The 18,128-nt window shown below is 31.5% G+C and overlaps 3 protein-coding genes across 3 annotated transcripts; 1 reads left to right on the plus strand and 2 right to left on the minus strand.

The window, feature by feature from the left end:
* Positions 1 to 784: 784 nt before the first annotated feature.
* Positions 785 to 13,491, plus strand: CenB1A (Centaurin beta 1A). Its single transcript, XM_070646174.1, has 7 exons — positions 785 to 946; positions 1,094 to 1,210; positions 9,466 to 10,935; positions 11,104 to 11,294; positions 11,374 to 11,537; positions 11,682 to 11,882; positions 11,961 to 13,491. Exons 1-7 carry the CDS (start codon positions 897 to 899, stop codon positions 12,180 to 12,182), a joined length of 2,415 nt encoding a protein of 804 aa, XP_070502275.1. The 5' UTR covers positions 785 to 896; the 3' UTR covers positions 12,183 to 13,491.
* Positions 2,607 to 9,321, minus strand: Cont (Contactin). The gene is made up of 5 exons (XM_070646172.1): positions 9,198 to 9,321; positions 4,991 to 8,600; positions 4,521 to 4,923; positions 4,369 to 4,452; positions 2,607 to 3,567 (listed from the first exon to the last, which is right to left on the minus strand). The coding sequence occupies exons 2-5, from the start codon at positions 8,486 to 8,488 to the stop codon at positions 3,461 to 3,463; spliced, it is 4,092 nt and encodes a 1,363-aa protein (XP_070502273.1). The 5' UTR covers positions 8,489 to 8,600; positions 9,198 to 9,321; the 3' UTR covers positions 2,607 to 3,460.
* LOC139094941 (dyslexia-associated protein KIAA0319-like protein) lies at positions 13,472 to 18,038 on the minus strand. The gene is made up of 7 exons (XM_070646173.1): positions 17,766 to 18,038; positions 17,445 to 17,653; positions 15,661 to 17,299; positions 15,385 to 15,578; positions 15,125 to 15,292; positions 14,510 to 15,062; positions 13,472 to 14,446 (listed from the first exon to the last, which is right to left on the minus strand). The coding sequence occupies exons 1-7, from the start codon at positions 17,917 to 17,919 to the stop codon at positions 14,313 to 14,315; spliced, it is 3,051 nt and encodes a 1,016-aa protein (XP_070502274.1). The 5' UTR covers positions 17,920 to 18,038; the 3' UTR covers positions 13,472 to 14,312.
* Between the last annotated feature and the right edge of the window lie 90 nt (positions 18,039 to 18,128).

The raw sequence follows: 18,128 nt of genomic DNA on the forward strand, positions 1-18,128 counted from the left end.
AAATTTGTACAGAATATTTGAGAAATGAATTTACATTTAAAGAAAATTGAAGAATTTGAAGTTTCATTTAACAAGAAAATATTTCCTTACATCATGAATAAAACAGAAATTTCAATTTATTCATAGAAATGAAAAGATCTTTTAGAAAACATTCTCTGTAAGAACATTCAAGTATGCTCTTACATGCAGAGAAATACTTGTATTTTGTTAATTAAATATTTTGCCATGTTTTGGTTCTTTTTGTTCATCTTAACAACTTAGATCATTTGAAAAATAAATTTGTTAAAGCTGACCTCATATATAATTCTTAGAAAAATATAGATCATAAATTAAGTAACGAAAAAGTCATAAATGAATTTATTTTTTCTGAGCAACAGCTTTAACCGTCAAAAAATATTTAAATATTTTTCTTTCATAGCTCAATCTGTAAAGCATATCCAACAAAAATGGGAACTATTTAAGATTTTTGTTTTTATTTTCAAAACAGTAAGAAAATTCAAATTAGTAGGCATTGTTGAAAATATGAAAATTGTTGAATTTTCATCAAATGTTGAATTCTATTCTATAATTGATATCTTAAGTCTGAATTTCTAAATTTCATAGACAATTCAGCATATATGTTCAAGAGCTACATAAAAAATTATAATTAACAGACTTAGGAAACAAAAATTCTTTGTTTAAATCAAGAAAACTGAAAGAAAACAAAGCAAAAACATACAACCATAAATCCATAGGTTACTAACATTGAACACAAAAATGGCCTCACCCTCTATTATTTTGATTTTTCAAATAAAGTGAGATTTTTACAAGAAATTGAAAAATAATAAATTAGTGTTTATCGTTTGTGTAATTGAATGTTTTTGTTATTCGGATAATTGTTAATAAAGTGTACTATCATGGCCTGTATTGATTTTAAGGAAGTGCTTTCAGATTCGCCTAGTTTTAGGTAAATTTTAAAAAATTTTTGTTGAAAGAAAATGAAAGTTTCTATTTTTTATTGTTAAATCAATTAATAAGATTGAAATAATATATTGTGATTGTGAAGTCATTAAAAGCAGTTTAATGAAGTGTATAAAAATTGTATGTATTGTAGATTCAAGCTAGAGCAAGAAGAGGAGAGTATTGAAAGTTTAGAGCAAAAATTGGATAAAATTCTCAAATATGCGACGTCTTCTTGCGATTCGGGACGGACATTTATCGTAAATCAGAGGTGAGTAATCATTCGTTATCGATATATAGATAAAAATTCACATCAAGTCAAGAAGACATTTTTCCCATCCAACTTCCGTTCCAATATTGCGAGCATTTTAAGCACTACTTAATGCGAATTGAATGATTCATCACTTTAATTGGATGTTTATTCTTTCGCATCATAATGAAATTTCACATGATTCTGTTTAATTGACCACTTGTGTACATAATTTATGGCGAAAAAATAATCAAAAAATACTTGAAATGAAAGCAACAATTAGAAAACCAATTCATTCATTCATTCTCATCATATCCTTTTTATCAGAAAGGGTTACGATATTAATGCTCAAATTACACAGCACGCAATTACTGTTGAGTGTATAAATTAGGCGGGTTGAGAAACCTGTTGATTTAGAAACATAATCCATTACGATTATATATAGGCTAAAGGTTTAAAAGGATAAGGTTGCCTTTTTACTGCTTGTACTGAATACTTTGCGTGATATATTGAATCGTCTTGCGCTATTAATCATATAAACTTACATACATATCCAGTACTCACTATGATTAGTCATTCATTCTGAGACTATACGGATAAAAATAACATATCACGATGCACAGATAGTAATGAATGGATATAATCATACTCAGAGTTGGAAAATAATTAGCAACATTAGTCACTGTCTGTCTATAATAGAGAATGATGATTGACATTGTTAAGGCATGTTTAAAATTCATTTGTTTTGGGTTAAGAAGGTAAACCGAGAATGCCATAAACAATTCTGAAATGTTGTTCTGCAGACCAAAAATGAAATGAGCAAATTGCTATAATTTAATGAAATTCTGGATGAAATTGCTCATGCTTTTCACGCCGAAAATTGTTCCATTCAGATGCTCTTTGTAGCTTGTTATTTACTGCTGCTGAGTTCATAACGTCTCGTATGATTATTAAATCTTTGATCAACTCTGAAAAACAAATTTAATACACAAAGTAAAATAAACATAAATTAAAGTACTTTTCTTCTTCAATTTTTTATTATCCAGTTTATTGAACATTACAAAAACGTTTAAGATAAGAAAAACTATTTCGATAAGTCAGCACTGAAATTCAAATTTCATTAATTTTTTTACTACCTATTAATTCTTTATCTTTTTTTTGGAATGTAAGTAGAAAAATATTCAAAAACAAACTCTCTTTTACTAAGTCCCTAAAATGTTTGCAAACGATTTAATCGAGAATTTAAGAAAATATTTACGGCATTTAAAAAAAAAGTCATGTCATTACACTTAACTAAAGTCTAAAATCTATTGGACGAATTTTTCGCACTGATAAGGCGCTTTTTATGTATTTGTAAAAATATATATCTCATTCATATATATATAAAGAATCTCTACTGATATAAAAAGGCATAATATGTTGTATCATTATTGTGCATAAGCATATTTATGGTCAGGGTATGTGAACTGTGTTGAAATGTCTCAAAATTAAATTCAAGTCAACCCAAAAGCAGTTCCATTCCCTGCACTTTGTTTTGTGTATGTATAAAAATATTTGTTTCTTCTTTTACATAAAATTTGCTGCTCTCTTTTTTTGGGTTTAAAAAATAAACTTTTCAAATGAATGATTTTGAAGGCCTTGACTGACGGTACTCTTATGTCATGTCATTATAACAACAAAAATATTTTCATAATATCGCTCATGCTTTTCTTATTTTCTTTTCGTTTCTATGCTTCGATGAGATTTTTTGCATTTAAAAATTTGAATTAAAAGACAAGCAATAATGTTGAATTAATCTTCTTTTTCTAAGGAAATTTCTCAATATGCTAGTGGAATGTCGGAATGATAAATATAATTTTTGTTTTTTTCGACATTTTTAATGTAAAGCAGATCTTAATTTTTCATTGAATGTTTACAGATCTTATTAAAGCATTAGCTTTGTAATAACGAGAGAGATTCAAACTACATAAACGCTTTTATTGTGTATTCTTTAGTGATATAGATTCTTTTCTATATATTATTTGTGGAAATAGAGTAAATGGGAGGAGGAATTTCTAATTTAAAAAAATATCAAAATTCTATTACAAATACAACTTCTCGTCATGAATTGTCTTCGGGTCATTAATCGTCTAATTAATCTTTTTTTTTATGGTACTTACAATTTTATGTCTTATGTCTGTCTTTATAACAAATAAAAAAAGTTAATAAACAATTGGCTTGTTTATATGGATGATCGTATTCTTGAAATATGTCGAGATTCTTAGATTTTGTCTAATATAAAGCCATTTGAAACAAGTAAATTATTGACAGTATGGCAATAACTACCAAATGATCTAACTGAATACTTCTTGCTGCATTGTGTGGCAACTGAGTGATACCTGTGAGACGAAAAGTTATAATCATGAGAATTTTATTTTGAATTGAATTGACTAAGCAACTAGCACCATAAAAACAGAAAGCATAAAGTTTAAAAAGCTTTGGTTTATCCAATATACAATTATTAATCGCACGGAGTGTGTAGACTTTTTAAATAAAAGAAAATATAAAGTAAATTTGAAGTAAAGCAACAAAAAAATTAGTATAAAGAAATATTAGTCATGGAAGCAATACTTATATATGCTGTATCGTATATTTCACAAGTTTTTGCGTAATTGAGAAAGTTCACACATGCTGAGAACGATTTTATACGGATTATATAAATCAAAAAAGATATTAGCATTAAATTACAAATAATCTTAATTTCTTTAGGTTTCGAACCTTCAACTTTCATAATTTTTCTATTAATATTTTCTCAACATAAGAACATTCTTATTAAGTCTTGCTTAAAGCATTACTTTAACGGAAAGAAAACTCATGTGATTCGCGATACGCGGTCATATATAGATATTGCCTCAAAATTCACATAAAAATATATGTACTGCACCCATAAATAACTTATCACCTTTTTTTCCTTAACGTAATATAAAGAATAAAAATTATACATTTTTTGGAATTACATCACGTACAATTTACGAGTAAGTGATATGAACTAAATAATAAAGTGAACATAATATAAAACCAGAAATAGAAAAGAGAAGAATGAAAGAATTAAGTGAATAACAAAAAAAGTCAGAACATAAAAGAATGTGCAGATAGAGACTATTTAAACCATCTTTTGTTTGTATCCTCTTTTGTCTTACCCATTTGGAATGTATGTGTTGGTGAAGACATTCGTCCATCTCCGCCGTTACTGAAGGCTAATACACGGAGTTTATACATTTTTCCTGTATAAATAAGAGATAAAAATCGATTAAACCGAAGCGTAAAGATTTTTAATTAATTTTAATCATACCTGGTGTCAAGTTGTCAACAATATATTCGAGCTTTCGTCCCAGTTGCACAACAGTATCATTAGCTGTTGCCATATCTTGATCTGATTCCCATATACGAATTTTATAACCCTCAACAGGTTCTTCTTCTTGTGAAGGTGAAACATAACGCCACACAACTTTAATTGTCGATGGATTAATGCCATAAATGTGTACAGATGATGGTGGTTTTTGTGGAGCTTTTCTATATGTTCTTTCAAGGAAACGTTCACTCTCGGGTCCCTCACCAGCCGCATTATAAGCCATTACTTTCACCCAGTAATATGTATCAGGTTCTAAACCGACAATTAATGCCCAATTTTTCGTGCTACGCGAAAGATAATAAATCGCATCTTCTTCCTTATGGTCCTTTTTCCAGTACTTTAACTGTTTATGAATGGAATAATTAATAATGATTTTTATCGTAAATTAATTGAATATTAATTATACTTACTCTGTGTCCAAGTAATTTACCCCGAATCATTTCACGACGTTGATCAATTGCGTTCCATGTAACATTCAATGCTGTCGAGTTAAATCCTTTAGCCCATATTTGTTGTGGAGCAACTTGTGGCATATCTTCCGCTGAATAAATTACACTGACATTACTTTCCGGGCCGAAACCGATGTCATTAATGGCTTGAACCTTAATGTCATACTTTGTATAATAATTATCAAGTTTTTCGAAATGTATAACGGCCTTTCCTACATTTCCTTCCTTCTTATATATTTTTGAAGCCCATTCCGATGATCCGTTTTTACCGTGTAAACGATAAAAGACTCTGTAATGAATACCTGGAGCATTATGTTCTGCTGGTGGTAAAACATCCCATGTTATAACTAAATCTCCGATTTTTCCACCACCTCCGTCAATATTTGTTGGAGCTGTATAAGGCTTGTCATGTAAAGTATTGTGTGACGGTGAAGGTAGAGACAAGGGACTCGCCCCGAAACCATTAACAGCTGATATAGCAAATTCGTAAGAGCAGTATGGTGATAAACCTTCAATATCAGCACTTTTACGACCTGTATAACGGTCAACTTCACGTGCTTCAACACGATCACTTACAACATGCCATGTCTTATTCCAATTTGTGCGTGCATAAACAATATAGGTTGAAACAATTCCACCATTATCTGCTCCATCAATCCATTCGAGAGTAGCTTCTGTTTTCTTAATATCAATTACTTTAACACCTCCTGGCATACCAGGTGGTCCAAGAACAATAACTTGAGTCGATGAACGAATTTCGTTGACAGCTGATTTTGCAATGCATTCATAATAACCAGAATCAAGCAATGATGTATTACTTATTGTCAATTCATTATAATTTATATCAACTCTATCATTTCTAAAGTCTTCATGATCATATGGACGAATAACTTCTCCATTGAATGTCCAAACGAAAGCAACATCAAGAATTAAATCTGAATAAATTTCACATCGCATGTAAAGGAAGCGTCCAATTTCAGTTAAAATCTGCGGTTGTAGAGGTTGTGAGAATCGAATTTCCTGTAGAACAATTAGTCTTGCTTTTGACTCGTCTGTACCATAAGCATTTGTGGCAACACAACTATAAATGCCTTCATCATCACGAGATGCTGGAGCAATGACAAGTGTTCCATCCGGTCGAATTTTCCGATGTCCTCCTGCTCCAATCACATTTCCATCTTTCTTCCATTGGTATTTTGGTCGTGGTGCAGCTTCAGGATTACATATAATTGTAGTATTTCCACCAGAAACCGCATAAATTTCACTTTCTAATGGTCGCTTTTTAAATGATGGTGCCATTGATAGAACCCGCAACTCGGCTGCTGAGTAAACTGCTTTTAATTGATTTGTGGCTTTACATTGGTACATTCCATTATCTTTTTCTGGATCTAAATACTTAATTGTTAGTATATTGTCTTGTATTATATATTTATCTTTATCAAGCTTCTCTCGATCCATTAATTCAGCATTTTTATACCAAGTGTAATTAGAATCGGGAATTGAATTTGCTTCACATATGAACGTTACCTCAGAATTGTAGTCTTTAATTTGATCACGCAATGGGATTGTAAAGTTTGGCTTCATTTGCACATTTACCATTACGGATTTAGGTATTGCCTTTTTGTCATTTCTTGCAGTACAAATGTACTCGCCATTGTCATTAACTGTTGCATTCGGAATAACTAAAACACGGTTATAGTTCATCAAGTATGCGTGACGAGGTAAATCAGCATTTTTACGTGTCCAGTTATATGCTGGAACTGGATAACCAAAAGCGATACATTCTAAACGAATTTCATCGCCAGCAATTGGTGCATCAGGGAAAACTTTTGGGAAAGAGTTTGCAAAAATGAGTGCTTGGAAATTTGGATGTGCTCTAACAGCAAGTGGGAATAATGGTCCATTTCTTCCAGTGTCACTAACAGTACTCATGACTGTACATGAATAATTACCACGATCAATAGATTCTAAAGCTGAGAAATACAGAGCACCATCATAACTGACGAATGTTCTTGTATCTTCCTCTACAAAATTTGGGAAGAAGTCTCGACTCCAGTAGTATTTTACATTTGGGTAATGACTTGGTGGATCACAGAAGAGAGTTTTTCCCCAATTGACATCACCGATTTCCGGTGCACGTTTTAAGTTGAATTCAAGAATGTAGCCGAAATTCAATTGAACACTTTCTGAAACGACTTTACCATACTTGTTGCTAGCAACACAATGATATGTTCCTTGATCCATAGCTTGATCTGGATTGTAGATGATCAAATTTCCACCACTAATTGTATATCTATTATCCTTAAGAGGATCTATTTTCGTAAAGTTCAACACATCATTAACATAATATTCCTTGTACCAACTGTATGTTGGAGTTGGATATCCGCCAGCTAAACACTGAATAGAGACATCATTTGTAACACGACGCTTTCCTGTATCATAAGTTGTATCCTTTGGTTGTTTAATAAAGTATGGGCCTCGTTCAAGTTTCAATGGATCAATGACTTCTACTCCATAGTCAATTTGACGTTGACTATCAGCATGTGCATTGATATTATCTACACTATAATGCTGTTGAGATTCACAAATGAATAAATTATTTTCAAAGTCATATGTTGGCATGTACATCCATCTGCTTTTCTCAAAGGAGTAACCAAATACTACTCTATCCTTTTGCAATAAGCGATTGTCGTAAACATTATATGTGTTGGGACTTTGTCGATTCAAGTTATTGAAATTTCCGAATTGATTCCTCTGTGCAATGTAAAGTTGATTGTTATTTAAATATTCAATATTTTGTTCTCGGTCGACTTCTGTTTCCTCATATGAGAACATCTCCTCTGTGAAATAGAAAGCACTATTATCATCATTGACCCAATTTCCTGGTGATGTCATTCTTGCCGAAATATAATATCTGTTTTGTACTTGATTTTTCAAATACAATTCACGTGTTAAGAAGGCAAGCTTCTCTGGATTATCGACATTCACCAAATCTCCTTTGGCAGCAATACAAATTTTCTTTGCCTCATACCATGTACGTCTTGGTGATTGTACAAATCTCAAACATGTTTGACGAAATGCAACCCAATGTTCAGGGCACATAAGATTTGGATCAATATCATCAAATGCTCCATATTGTCCATAATTATAATTCGAATAAGCTGGATTACGATTATAAGTATATCGATTACTATTATCAAAATAACTACTAGGATCTGATGGATTTCTTGTTGGATTCAATAAATTTCTCTGAGAATCATTGTTCCTTTGATTATTAAATGGTTGTGGTTGTTGCTGATTGTATCGTCCACGTCCAAACTGATTATTCACATCACCATCGATTCTATTACGATCATAATTGCTAGTCGTTTGTGCACTAATTTCATTGTGAGGTAGTATAAACATAAAATAGCATAAGGCTAATGTAGCAAACACAATCTTGTGATTGCCCATTATCATTCGACACTTTTATTACTGATGATTTGTTCTTATCTTCTTGAGTTTGACTTAAGGTCACACAATATAATACATGTAGAAAAAGAGTATAAGATTGAACTTAAAGAGTTTCAAACTGAAATGAAAAGAAAATTTAAGAACTATTAATATTTAATTGCATGTGGGAAGCTACTTTAGATGATTGGCAAAAGCTATTCCTCATAATTAAAGTAATTCGCGAAAATATCTACGAAAATTTGCATCAATTTAATAAGCAGAACTCTTCAAAACAAATAAAAATCATTTAAACAAGCTTTATGCTTTCAAATCTTCTTAATAGACTACTTAATCACTTGAAAACATTCATTTCTCTCACGAATACACTTGCTTGTTTACAAATCGTGGTGAAAATGAGTCATTCGCTGTTTCTTATAAGAACAACAACAATAACAACAAAAATTGTAAAATACTTGACTATCTTCTCATATTCTGCTTTATACAAAGGTCAGAATTACGATCGATAAGAGAAAATGGCATCAAACGACTCTAAATATCAAGATGATGCGCAATTAAAAAGTATTATAGCATTTTAAAGTAAATAATGCTACAATATTGCATTATTTCTATGATTTTTTAACCGACTTCTTGTATATTAGAACAAGTTATCAAGGTGTGGTCATTATTAAAATTTAAAGTTAATTTAATTCACTAATTTCTGAATTTTAACACTTACACTGAATAAACTTATGATGTATAAACATAAATTGAAAGGATTGTGATATTTTTGATATCACATTTATCCTATTTACACTAAAATGAGATTCCAAAAAATATTTCACACTCTACAGCAGGAGAATATGAATGAATGAATTAGTAATTAGTGTGGTGTAATGGTGAGGTCGCTTCTGTTGCTCAATTTTGAATTTTTCATAACCGTTAATATTTTTAACGACTGAATTTGAATTTTTTTAATAACGAACTTTTTTCTCACATTTTCACAGTGCATTTGCGACTTCGTTATGGGAACTTCAAAAGCATTTTCCTGATGACAAAGATGCTCTCACAAAAATCATTCATTGTCTTCAGGAAATGAATAAATTCCATAACATTCTTCTCGAACAATGCTCGAAGACAGTCCTCAAGAATATATCAAATTTTATTAAAAAAGACATTCGGGAAGTTAAGGACTATAAGCAAATATTCATGAAAGTCTCTGAAAATTTTGATGGTGCATTAAATAAGAACTCACAAGTAAACAAGGCTCGTCCACAAGAGATTGTTGAAGCCGAGAATTATGTGTGCTCGACAAAGTCACAATTTCAACATTCCGCACTTGACTATGTCAATTATATCACATTATTACAGCGTAAAAAGCGACCAGAAATTTTATCAACTCTTTTGAGTTATGTATCTGCATGTTCTACGTACTTTCATCAAGGCAGTGATTTATGTCAAGATTATGATACTTATCTATTCAAAGAATTGGATGAGGAAGTAAATAGCATGAGAGCTGATTATGCGGTATTAGAAAAAGAAATGCAAAAGAGACATAATTATGTAAATGGATATGCTAAAGAAGAAAAGAATAAAGACGGTGAAGACTCGAAAGGTGCTGTGAAACAAATGGAAGGATATTTATTTAAACGGACATCAAATGCATTTAAGACATGGAATAGACGATGGTTCTATATGAAAGATAATAAGCTTTATTATAGAAAGCGTTCCGGTGAGGAACTGCCGACAGTTATGGAAGATGACTTAAAGTTGTGTGCTGTCAGGCCATTATTTGATTCCGATCGGAGATTCTGTTTTGAGGTCATTTCGCCGACTAAAAATCATATTTTACAAGCTGACTCTGAGACACAATATCAAGATTGGATACAAGCATTACAATCAGCGATTGGCAATGCTATACAAAACAATAGTAGATATTCGCAACATATGTGTGCAAGTACTTCCAGTATATCAAGCTCTTCTTCAGCTACAACACCATTGTCGAGTAAAACCAAAGAGAAGAAAATTAATTGGAAGCAAATGTTGTTGATTCCTGGAAATATGAGATGTGCTGATTGCGGAAATAACGATCCGAAATGGGCGTCTATAAATTTGGGCATTACATTATGCATAGCATGTTCAGGAGTTCATAGATCATTAGGCGTACACTACTCAAAGGTTCGCAGTCTTACATTAGACGTTTGGGAGCCAGAAATTCTTCGCGTGATGACCGAGTTGGGAAATGAAGTAGTTAATAAGATTTATGAAGCGACATACGATGAACTTTTGAGTGATATTGAGCGAGCAACTGAAAATTGTGATGATGAAGTTAGAAAGAAATGGATTTATGCGAAATATGTTGACAGAAAATTTGTTCTTCCATTAACGGAACGAAAAACAGAGTTACTTCCACCGAATTTGTTACCATCACCAAATAAATGGAGCGTTAAAAAGAATCGTCGTCGTACTTCTCGAAGGTAAGTGTCACTTGATTTAACGGTCATTTTGAATTTAAATTATTAACGGTTAATTTAAATTCAAATTATTTTCAATAAATCATAAAATTTGAATTCTCAATGACCGTTATTATTTTAATTAAATATATTACTATATATTTTAATCCACTTATCTTTGTTTTTCCACAGAAGTATGCATAATAACAATGACGTGAGAATAACAACAAAGGAACATGATAATAGCGAGGACGAAAAAGAGATTAATGAAGGCATTTTAATGTTGGGTGATAAATTATTGGATAATTCAAGTATACCAGTCTCGTGTAATTTATTCTCAAATTCTGATCAAGAGTCGACAAGCGGTGAAGAGGATGTCCTTGGTAAATTTTTTTCGTGGCATTTTTCTCTTATATAAGCTTATTAATCTTTTAAATTTTCCTATTAATATGCGATTTACAGATGAAGAAGATATTGATAAACTCAATCCAAATTATGTGTTATATAAAGCATCGATAGCTCACAATCTTCCAGTCATGTGTCAAGCTATGAGTTTGGGCGCTGACAAGAATTGGACTAATTCAGATAACTTAGAAAGAACACCACTGCACCAAGCTGTTATTGTGGTGAGTTTTTCGATGACTATATAACGGTTTTCAAAAATTCAAATTTGATAGTTGAATTTTTGGAAAGCATAAATTTTGAATTTTTAAAATCCGTTAAAATAAATTTTAATTTTTATTAATGATTCATTCTAATTCCTATCCTAGGGATCGTTAATGACCTGCGAATTTTTGATTTTAAATGGTGCGAATATTAACTGCGTTGATAGAAGAAATTACACACCATTACATCTCTCAATTGAGATGGGAAATACGGCATTGGCATATTTACTTTTAAAACATAAAGCCAAATATGATATACAAACAGTTGATGGAAAATTGCCAATCGATTTTGCTGTTCAAACTGCGGTAAATTTATGCTCAACATTAATTTTTCCTCTTCTCATTAAACTTACCAAAAATATTCATTTCCTTTTCTGTCAACAGAATGCCGACGTTGTAACGTTGCTCCGTTTACATCAACTAAATGACGAAATTGGAGGAACTGAAGATAGTGAGCCTGGTGGTGATTCAACATACAACGATGTTATGCGCGATTTTTCACATCTAGCAAATAATTTGAGATTACGAAGTAACAAACGCGACGGAGGTGGCAGTTCTTCCTCATCATCAATTACAAACAACATGGACAATATATCAATGGAATAAATTAATCAGGATCTCTATTTAAATCAATTACATTGTACTTCTTGTTGTTTTTTACCATATTATGAATCTCACATCACATCAATCAACTGTTATTATTGTGACTTTTAATCAAAGATGCATTCAAGACATATTTTAGAAGAGTTTACCCAAAAAGAAAATTAATAGAAGTGTTATGACAGTTTTAAGTCATATTCATAATCCAAATGTTATCCATATTATTCATACATTATTTTCATTAACCGCACGATTGCTTATTATAATTTTTATCTCATAACATTAAAGTTAATTAATTAATCATGTCACATTACCTTTTATTTAAACACTTAACGACCAAAAATCAGTTTATTCCATTATTATCTAGGACAATTGTTGACACGTGATGAATGCTTCCATTGAATATTTTTGTTCTTATTAGTTCTTCTTAATTACACAGCAATCTATTACCGAATATTCAACATAATAATTATATAATAAATCATATTATGAGTATTATTGACAATTACTTACTAAATAGCTAGTGGGTTAGCTAGAACCAAATCTACAATCCTATAGACGATCTAAAAAGTTATTATTCATTTTTGGGGCAATTTTAGGCTGTATTTTTTGAATCATCAATCTCTTTATTGCATAAATTGATGTTTCTTTCATACGTAGATACTCACCACTAAACTACCGAGGACAATTTTTTTAATGGGCAGTAACGAAAGTGCTTAAAGTGCGTGTTATCCGTGCATAGACGGGGTCGCATCCAATAAATAATTAGAAAAATAGCAAAGTATATACCCTTCTGTCTAGTAAACATTCAATATTACGTTTTTAGGCAATAAATCATCAAAAATATGGCTATAAAGAACCTTAAAATGACACTTATAATTATAGAGTAAAATTGACTACCATTCCATGTTAAGAAATTTTTAGGCTTGAAAATTGATAACAATATTTATGACGGAAATTTTTTATGATTTATAAGAGCTTTATCTTCAATTGTTGCTTGTCGGTAGACTTTTGAGGCAATAAACTCACAAATCGTAATTATTCATGTCTCAAAATTTTCATTTTAATTTTCAAGTTCCAAAAAAAGGCATTTTTATATTAATTTCGAAGTATCGAAGATATTTCAATTACTATTTTTAAGTTTTCGTTTGCACATCTCTTATTAATACATATTTATTAAGCTTAAAAAAATATTCAAAATATTTTGTTGGACACTATTGATGCGGGAAGGACAGTATCTAAGGAAGTACTGCTAGGAAAATAAAAATAAAAATCAATTCGAGAATAAAAGAACGTTTGTTTAATCAAAATCAAACCTTTTTATTTGTGTTCATTTTTAATTTTTTTCAGCTTTCGACATTTTTTCAATCGAAACTTTATCCATATTTATTTATACAATCTCCCAAGAATTAAATTAATAAAACTATTAAAAATGCATTGTCGGAACTGGATATTAATGTACAATGCATGATTAATAAATGAGTTTTATTACTATATTATGATTATAATTTGAAGTTAATTTGAAAGTCAATTTGTAAAAATTAACTGTTGTAGGGTTTTGAAACATTAAAAACTGTTGTTGTTTTTTAATGTTTTCGTTCAAAAAGCTGTTGTATGGTTTTAATTTTCATTAAAAAGATTATCGTTTTGACTGTTGTAATGCTTTTAAGAGTATATTAAAGCTGTTGTATGGTTCTAATATTCAAATCAACTTCAAATTTCACCACAATAAATCAAGCCTTTACCTATTAAATTATCTGTGATTAAAATATGAAGTAAAAATGTCTACATCACAAAATTTTACCAGTAAAATTAAGTTGATAATAAATTTCAATGTTAAATAATAAAAATATCGACTAGATGATTTTATCATGATCTTACTTGCTAAATATTGAAGAGAAAATAAAGCAATTAAAGTCATATCGGGATAGTAGATTTTTCTCTAATAATAACCACAATCACGCATGATAAAGGAATGTGTGTTTTTTTGTTGCATATGACTCTCATAAGTACATCATTTGGTAACCTCTATACTGTCATAATTAATTTTACATTATTAAATTTGGTTTGCAAGCTCTTCTTTTTGGAACAAAAAGAGAAAAGAAAAAAACATCTTTAAGCTTATTACATTTTTTTCTATGTCTTAATTCGTCGACCAAGCTTCAACTTTCGACTCTTTCCGTTTCTCATTCCATTCATCTTCTGACGACTATTCTCAAACAGAACATCAGAATCTTCAGTGTCTGTATCACTTAATGTGTTTCTATTGACTGTGAAGGAAGTAAATTTTGAATAAGCATAAACATCCAGCAACATTTAAAGTTTCTACTTACATGACGGCAACTCATCGTCTTGTGAATGCAGCAGTGCATACTTTTGAGGTCTTTTAAGTCTCGATGGACGCGATGAGGTGCTTTTCGTTGGCTTAACTTTTCGTGAACGACATGTGTTGACAAAACCCCAACATATGCCACTTACAAGGAGGAATAGAAAGAAGATGAAAACTATTACATACAATATCGACCAATCGCAGTTAGCCTCTGTAACATGCCAATAATAGAATATATCTGGCATCCAAAATGTATCACAAAAACATTCGCGTGTCTCTTGATTGCAAGTTCCATGTCCAGAACAATCATTCTGACATATTACTGTGCGAATTTCAGTTATTGCTGATCCAAGGATACTGTAATCCTTCCAGAACTTTTCTTTTAATATGTGCTGCACTTCCAGTGCATTCATTACGGCCGTTCCTTCCTTTGTTTCACGTGACACATAAAATACGAGAATTACATGGCCTGTTTTCTCGTCAATACGCACGTGACGGACGTTAAGCTTCACATCATCGCCAAGCAGTAGCAACAGTTTTTGTTTCAGTTGATCAAGCTATTTTCAGAACGACGAAATGTGTTAATTAATGAAAATGAAAAGTGATAATCAATGCTTACTTCTTGTTGACTCAAAGATGTTGCTTGTGCTGTTAGAACTACTTCCACTAAGTTCATAATTAGAGGATCTTCCAGCACAATGATTGTAACTTTTTCTGAGCCTGTTAGGCCTTGTTCGTCAGCCACTGTAAGCTTGTATTTGTATGTTCCTGCCACTATGTTTGTAAGCTGTTGGATAGATTAAAAATCGATAAGAATTTAGTTAAATCTCAGGATTAAAATAAAATCCTAGGATTAAAATTAACCCTATGCATAATCACCTGCAAAACTGGCTCATGATCACTATTTCCAATGACATTTCCAACCGCCAAGCTGTCGCTCTCACGTGTCCATGTAAAATTAACGATCGCTAAATCATCAAACGATGCACTTCCATTAATTACTAGCACACTTAATGGCAACGTAATGTTTCGATTCCCACCGATAATTTTAGCCACAGGCGCTGCATTTTTCTCTGTGGAATCAAAAATAAAGTTTAAAATTTATGCATAATCACTGATTAAATGAGTCTTTTTATAGATTTACTGAGTATTTACCTTGAATAACTGTAACCTTAACACGATCAGTTGCATTGTTATTATTTTCATCAATAACCGTGACCTCATAAATGTAATCACCAAGTGTAAGACTTGTTGCATTAGCCAAACTATTATTTGCACTAAATATAATACTATTGGATGGACCAGAAATTTGTTTCCATTGATACTGAGTAATTTTAATGTCATCTGTTGATTCATTTGCATTAAGTAAAGTCCATGTAAGCGGTAAGCTTATCGTGACATTATTGCCAGCTCGTGCTATAGGCGGTAGATTTGTGGGTGGCTTAACAAATACATTCACTTTCGATGTAGAATTTTGACCTTTTGCGTCAGTTACTTTCAATTCAAATGTATAAATTCCTTCCTCGAGATGTGATAAGGATAAGAATGGTGTATGAGTATTTTGCATATCGACAGCCTTTGCTTCGTCCGAAGCATCCTTTGTCCACTCCCATGATACAATCTGATGATCGTCCGTACTCAATGTTCCATTCAATGTAACGTTATTATGAGGGAGATACAGAATGACATCGGAACCGGCATTTGATTGAGGTGGATAATCAATTTCTTCCACAACTTGAATTATTGCTGTTGTTGAATTTTCAGCTTTATCACTGTCAGTGACTGTGAGTTTGAATGTATAGTTTCCTGGTTCCTTCAAATCATCCAGTTCAATTGTTGCTTGATCTTGAAATGTTGGTGAGTAATTTATTGGACCTTGGACTAATTCCCATTTCCATGATTCTATTTTATCATCATCTGTGCTTGGACTTCCGTCCAGAACTGCTTTATAATTTGGGAGTTTAATGACTTGATGCTTTGGCGTAATTATGACATTTGGTGGAGTATTGACTCTTTTTGCAGGAAGTACAGTCACATTCACAAATGTTTCACCAAAACTATTCTGTCCAGTGACTGTCAACTTAAATTTATATAGACCTTCCGACAGATTAGATACTTTAACTGTCTTTCTAGTTTGATCTGTTATTGTGCCGTTTTTATCATTTTCTGGCTTATCTACAAGTGACCATAAGTATGTATATTTCTCATTATCAGGCACAACATTTGCAGTCAATGATGCTTCATTTTCTGGTAACTGGATATTTTTTGACTCGACAGATATTTGTAGTTGAACTTTTTCGGGCTCTTCGTCGCTTGTGTCCGAGAATTTTGCAGGAAATGATTCTGGATATGAAGCTGCTACGACGGGAATTATTGGACGTAGCACACACTTTTTCTTAACCATATAAAAACCACGAATACATTTACAAACACCACCGTCCATACTAAATCTAGCACATTCCTGATTTTCATCACAAGGTCCAAAACCAGGACCACAAAATCTAACACTTTCAATGCTGTCTTTTATATTACTTCCATCAAAATTGAGCGAATTACTAAGATCATCGTCATTTGAGTATCGTTCCTGACCATAAATTCTTGGTATTTTACCCTCATTTTCACGCGATGACATTTGCTGTAAAGTCTTGTAAAGTTTTTCCTTAACATCGTAGTTATAAAAGTGTTTTAAGAAATCCATGTTTGGATTTCCATCAATCGATGTCTCGTGTGGAACGTCTTTTTCCTCACTTTCACTCTTAATTGCTTCCTCCCATGTTGTGTGCTCTGATTCAACCTTTATTTATGGATGAAATGAATTAAAAATATTTTAACGGATATTTTTCAAAATTTCAAAGAAAACCATACAAAAGCAGTTGTGAAAAACGAAACATTTGTATGGTTTTGAATATACTTTTTCCGTTTGAAAAAGAAAAACTTACCGTCCTGACGAGAACCATCTCTAAATTCACAGATGTAAGGTTCCTCTTTGTCGGCAGACAAGCGGCTGATGTGAAGCATTCAATCAGAAAGCAAGTTTTGTTATAAAGCATAGCGACATTACAAGTCCTTGAATTACAGCAATTTTCTGTGCATTTTAGTATATCAGTGCTATTGTTAGACTCTGAGAAATTTCCACTAGATCGATTATCTATAAAAGAAAGGAAGGAGATTTTTTTTTGTTCCAAAAATTGTTGAAAATTAAACAAATCAAGAAATCTAGCAATAAGTTCTATGGATTAATAAAGCAACCAGGTTTGTACCTCTAGGAGCATGATCATTCCAAAGAAATGGATAGAAGGTATTAGACAATTCACATTTTATATTTTCATCTTGAATCCTTTGTAAAGAACATTTTGTTGCTGTACAAAAAAGTATAATAGCCAATATTTCCGCAAATAGCCACTTTGATTTCATATTGTATGAGTAATTTAAAATACAGGGGATTAACTAAACAACTTTTGAGAGACTATTAAACACATTAAAATCATGTAATTTCTATTAATTCTATGGACATTATACTTTTTGTATTTTTTTTCTCACAAAACTAAGACTAGTAATGATGGCACTGCTGAATGCTCTTAGCAGTTTATTTGACGCATTTTCTTCTTTATTTGTTTTGATTA

Source organism: Chironomus tepperi, unplaced genomic scaffold, assembly GCF_022539635.2.
Source record: "Chironomus tepperi strain 1889 unplaced genomic scaffold, CSIRO-AGI_Ctep_v1 contig_359, whole genome shotgun sequence".
NCBI classification, from domain to species: Eukaryota; Metazoa; Arthropoda; class Insecta; order Diptera; family Chironomidae; genus Chironomus; species Chironomus tepperi.

Bases quoted from the DNA above. Each gene is read 5' to 3' on its own strand.
- CenB1A (XM_070646174.1), top strand. From the start codon at position 897: ATGGCCTGTATTGATTTTAAGGAAGTGCTTTCAGATTCGCCTAGTTTT. The intron at 947-1,093 runs GTAAATTTTAAA...TATGTATTGTAG, and splicing joins TCAGATTCGCCTAGTTTTAG to ATTCAAGCTAGAGCAAGAAG. The intron at 11,883-11,960 runs GTAAATTTATGC...TTCTGTCAACAG, and splicing joins ATTTTGCTGTTCAAACTGCG to AATGCCGACGTTGTAACGTT.
- Cont (XM_070646172.1), bottom strand. From the start codon at position 8,488: ATGATAATGGGCAATCACAAGATTGTGTTTGCTACATTAGCCTTATGC. The intron at 4,453-4,520 runs GTATGATTAAAA...TTATTTATACAG, and splicing joins TGTTGACAACTTGACACCAG to GAAAAATGTATAAACTCCGT. The intron at 3,568-4,368 runs GTAAGACAAAAG...TTCGTCTCACAG, and splicing joins AACACATACATTCCAAATGG to GTATCACTCAGTTGCCACAC.
- LOC139094941 (XM_070646173.1), bottom strand. From the start codon at position 17,919: ATGAAATCAAAGTGGCTATTTGCGGAAATATTGGCTATTATACTTTTT. The intron at 17,654-17,765 runs GTACAAACCTGG...TTTCTTTTATAG, and splicing joins GAATGATCATGCTCCTAGAG to ATAATCGATCTAGTGGAAAT. The intron at 17,300-17,444 runs GTAAGTTTTTCT...CCATAAATAAAG, and splicing joins AGATGGTTCTCGTCAGGACG to GTTGAATCAGAGCACACAAC.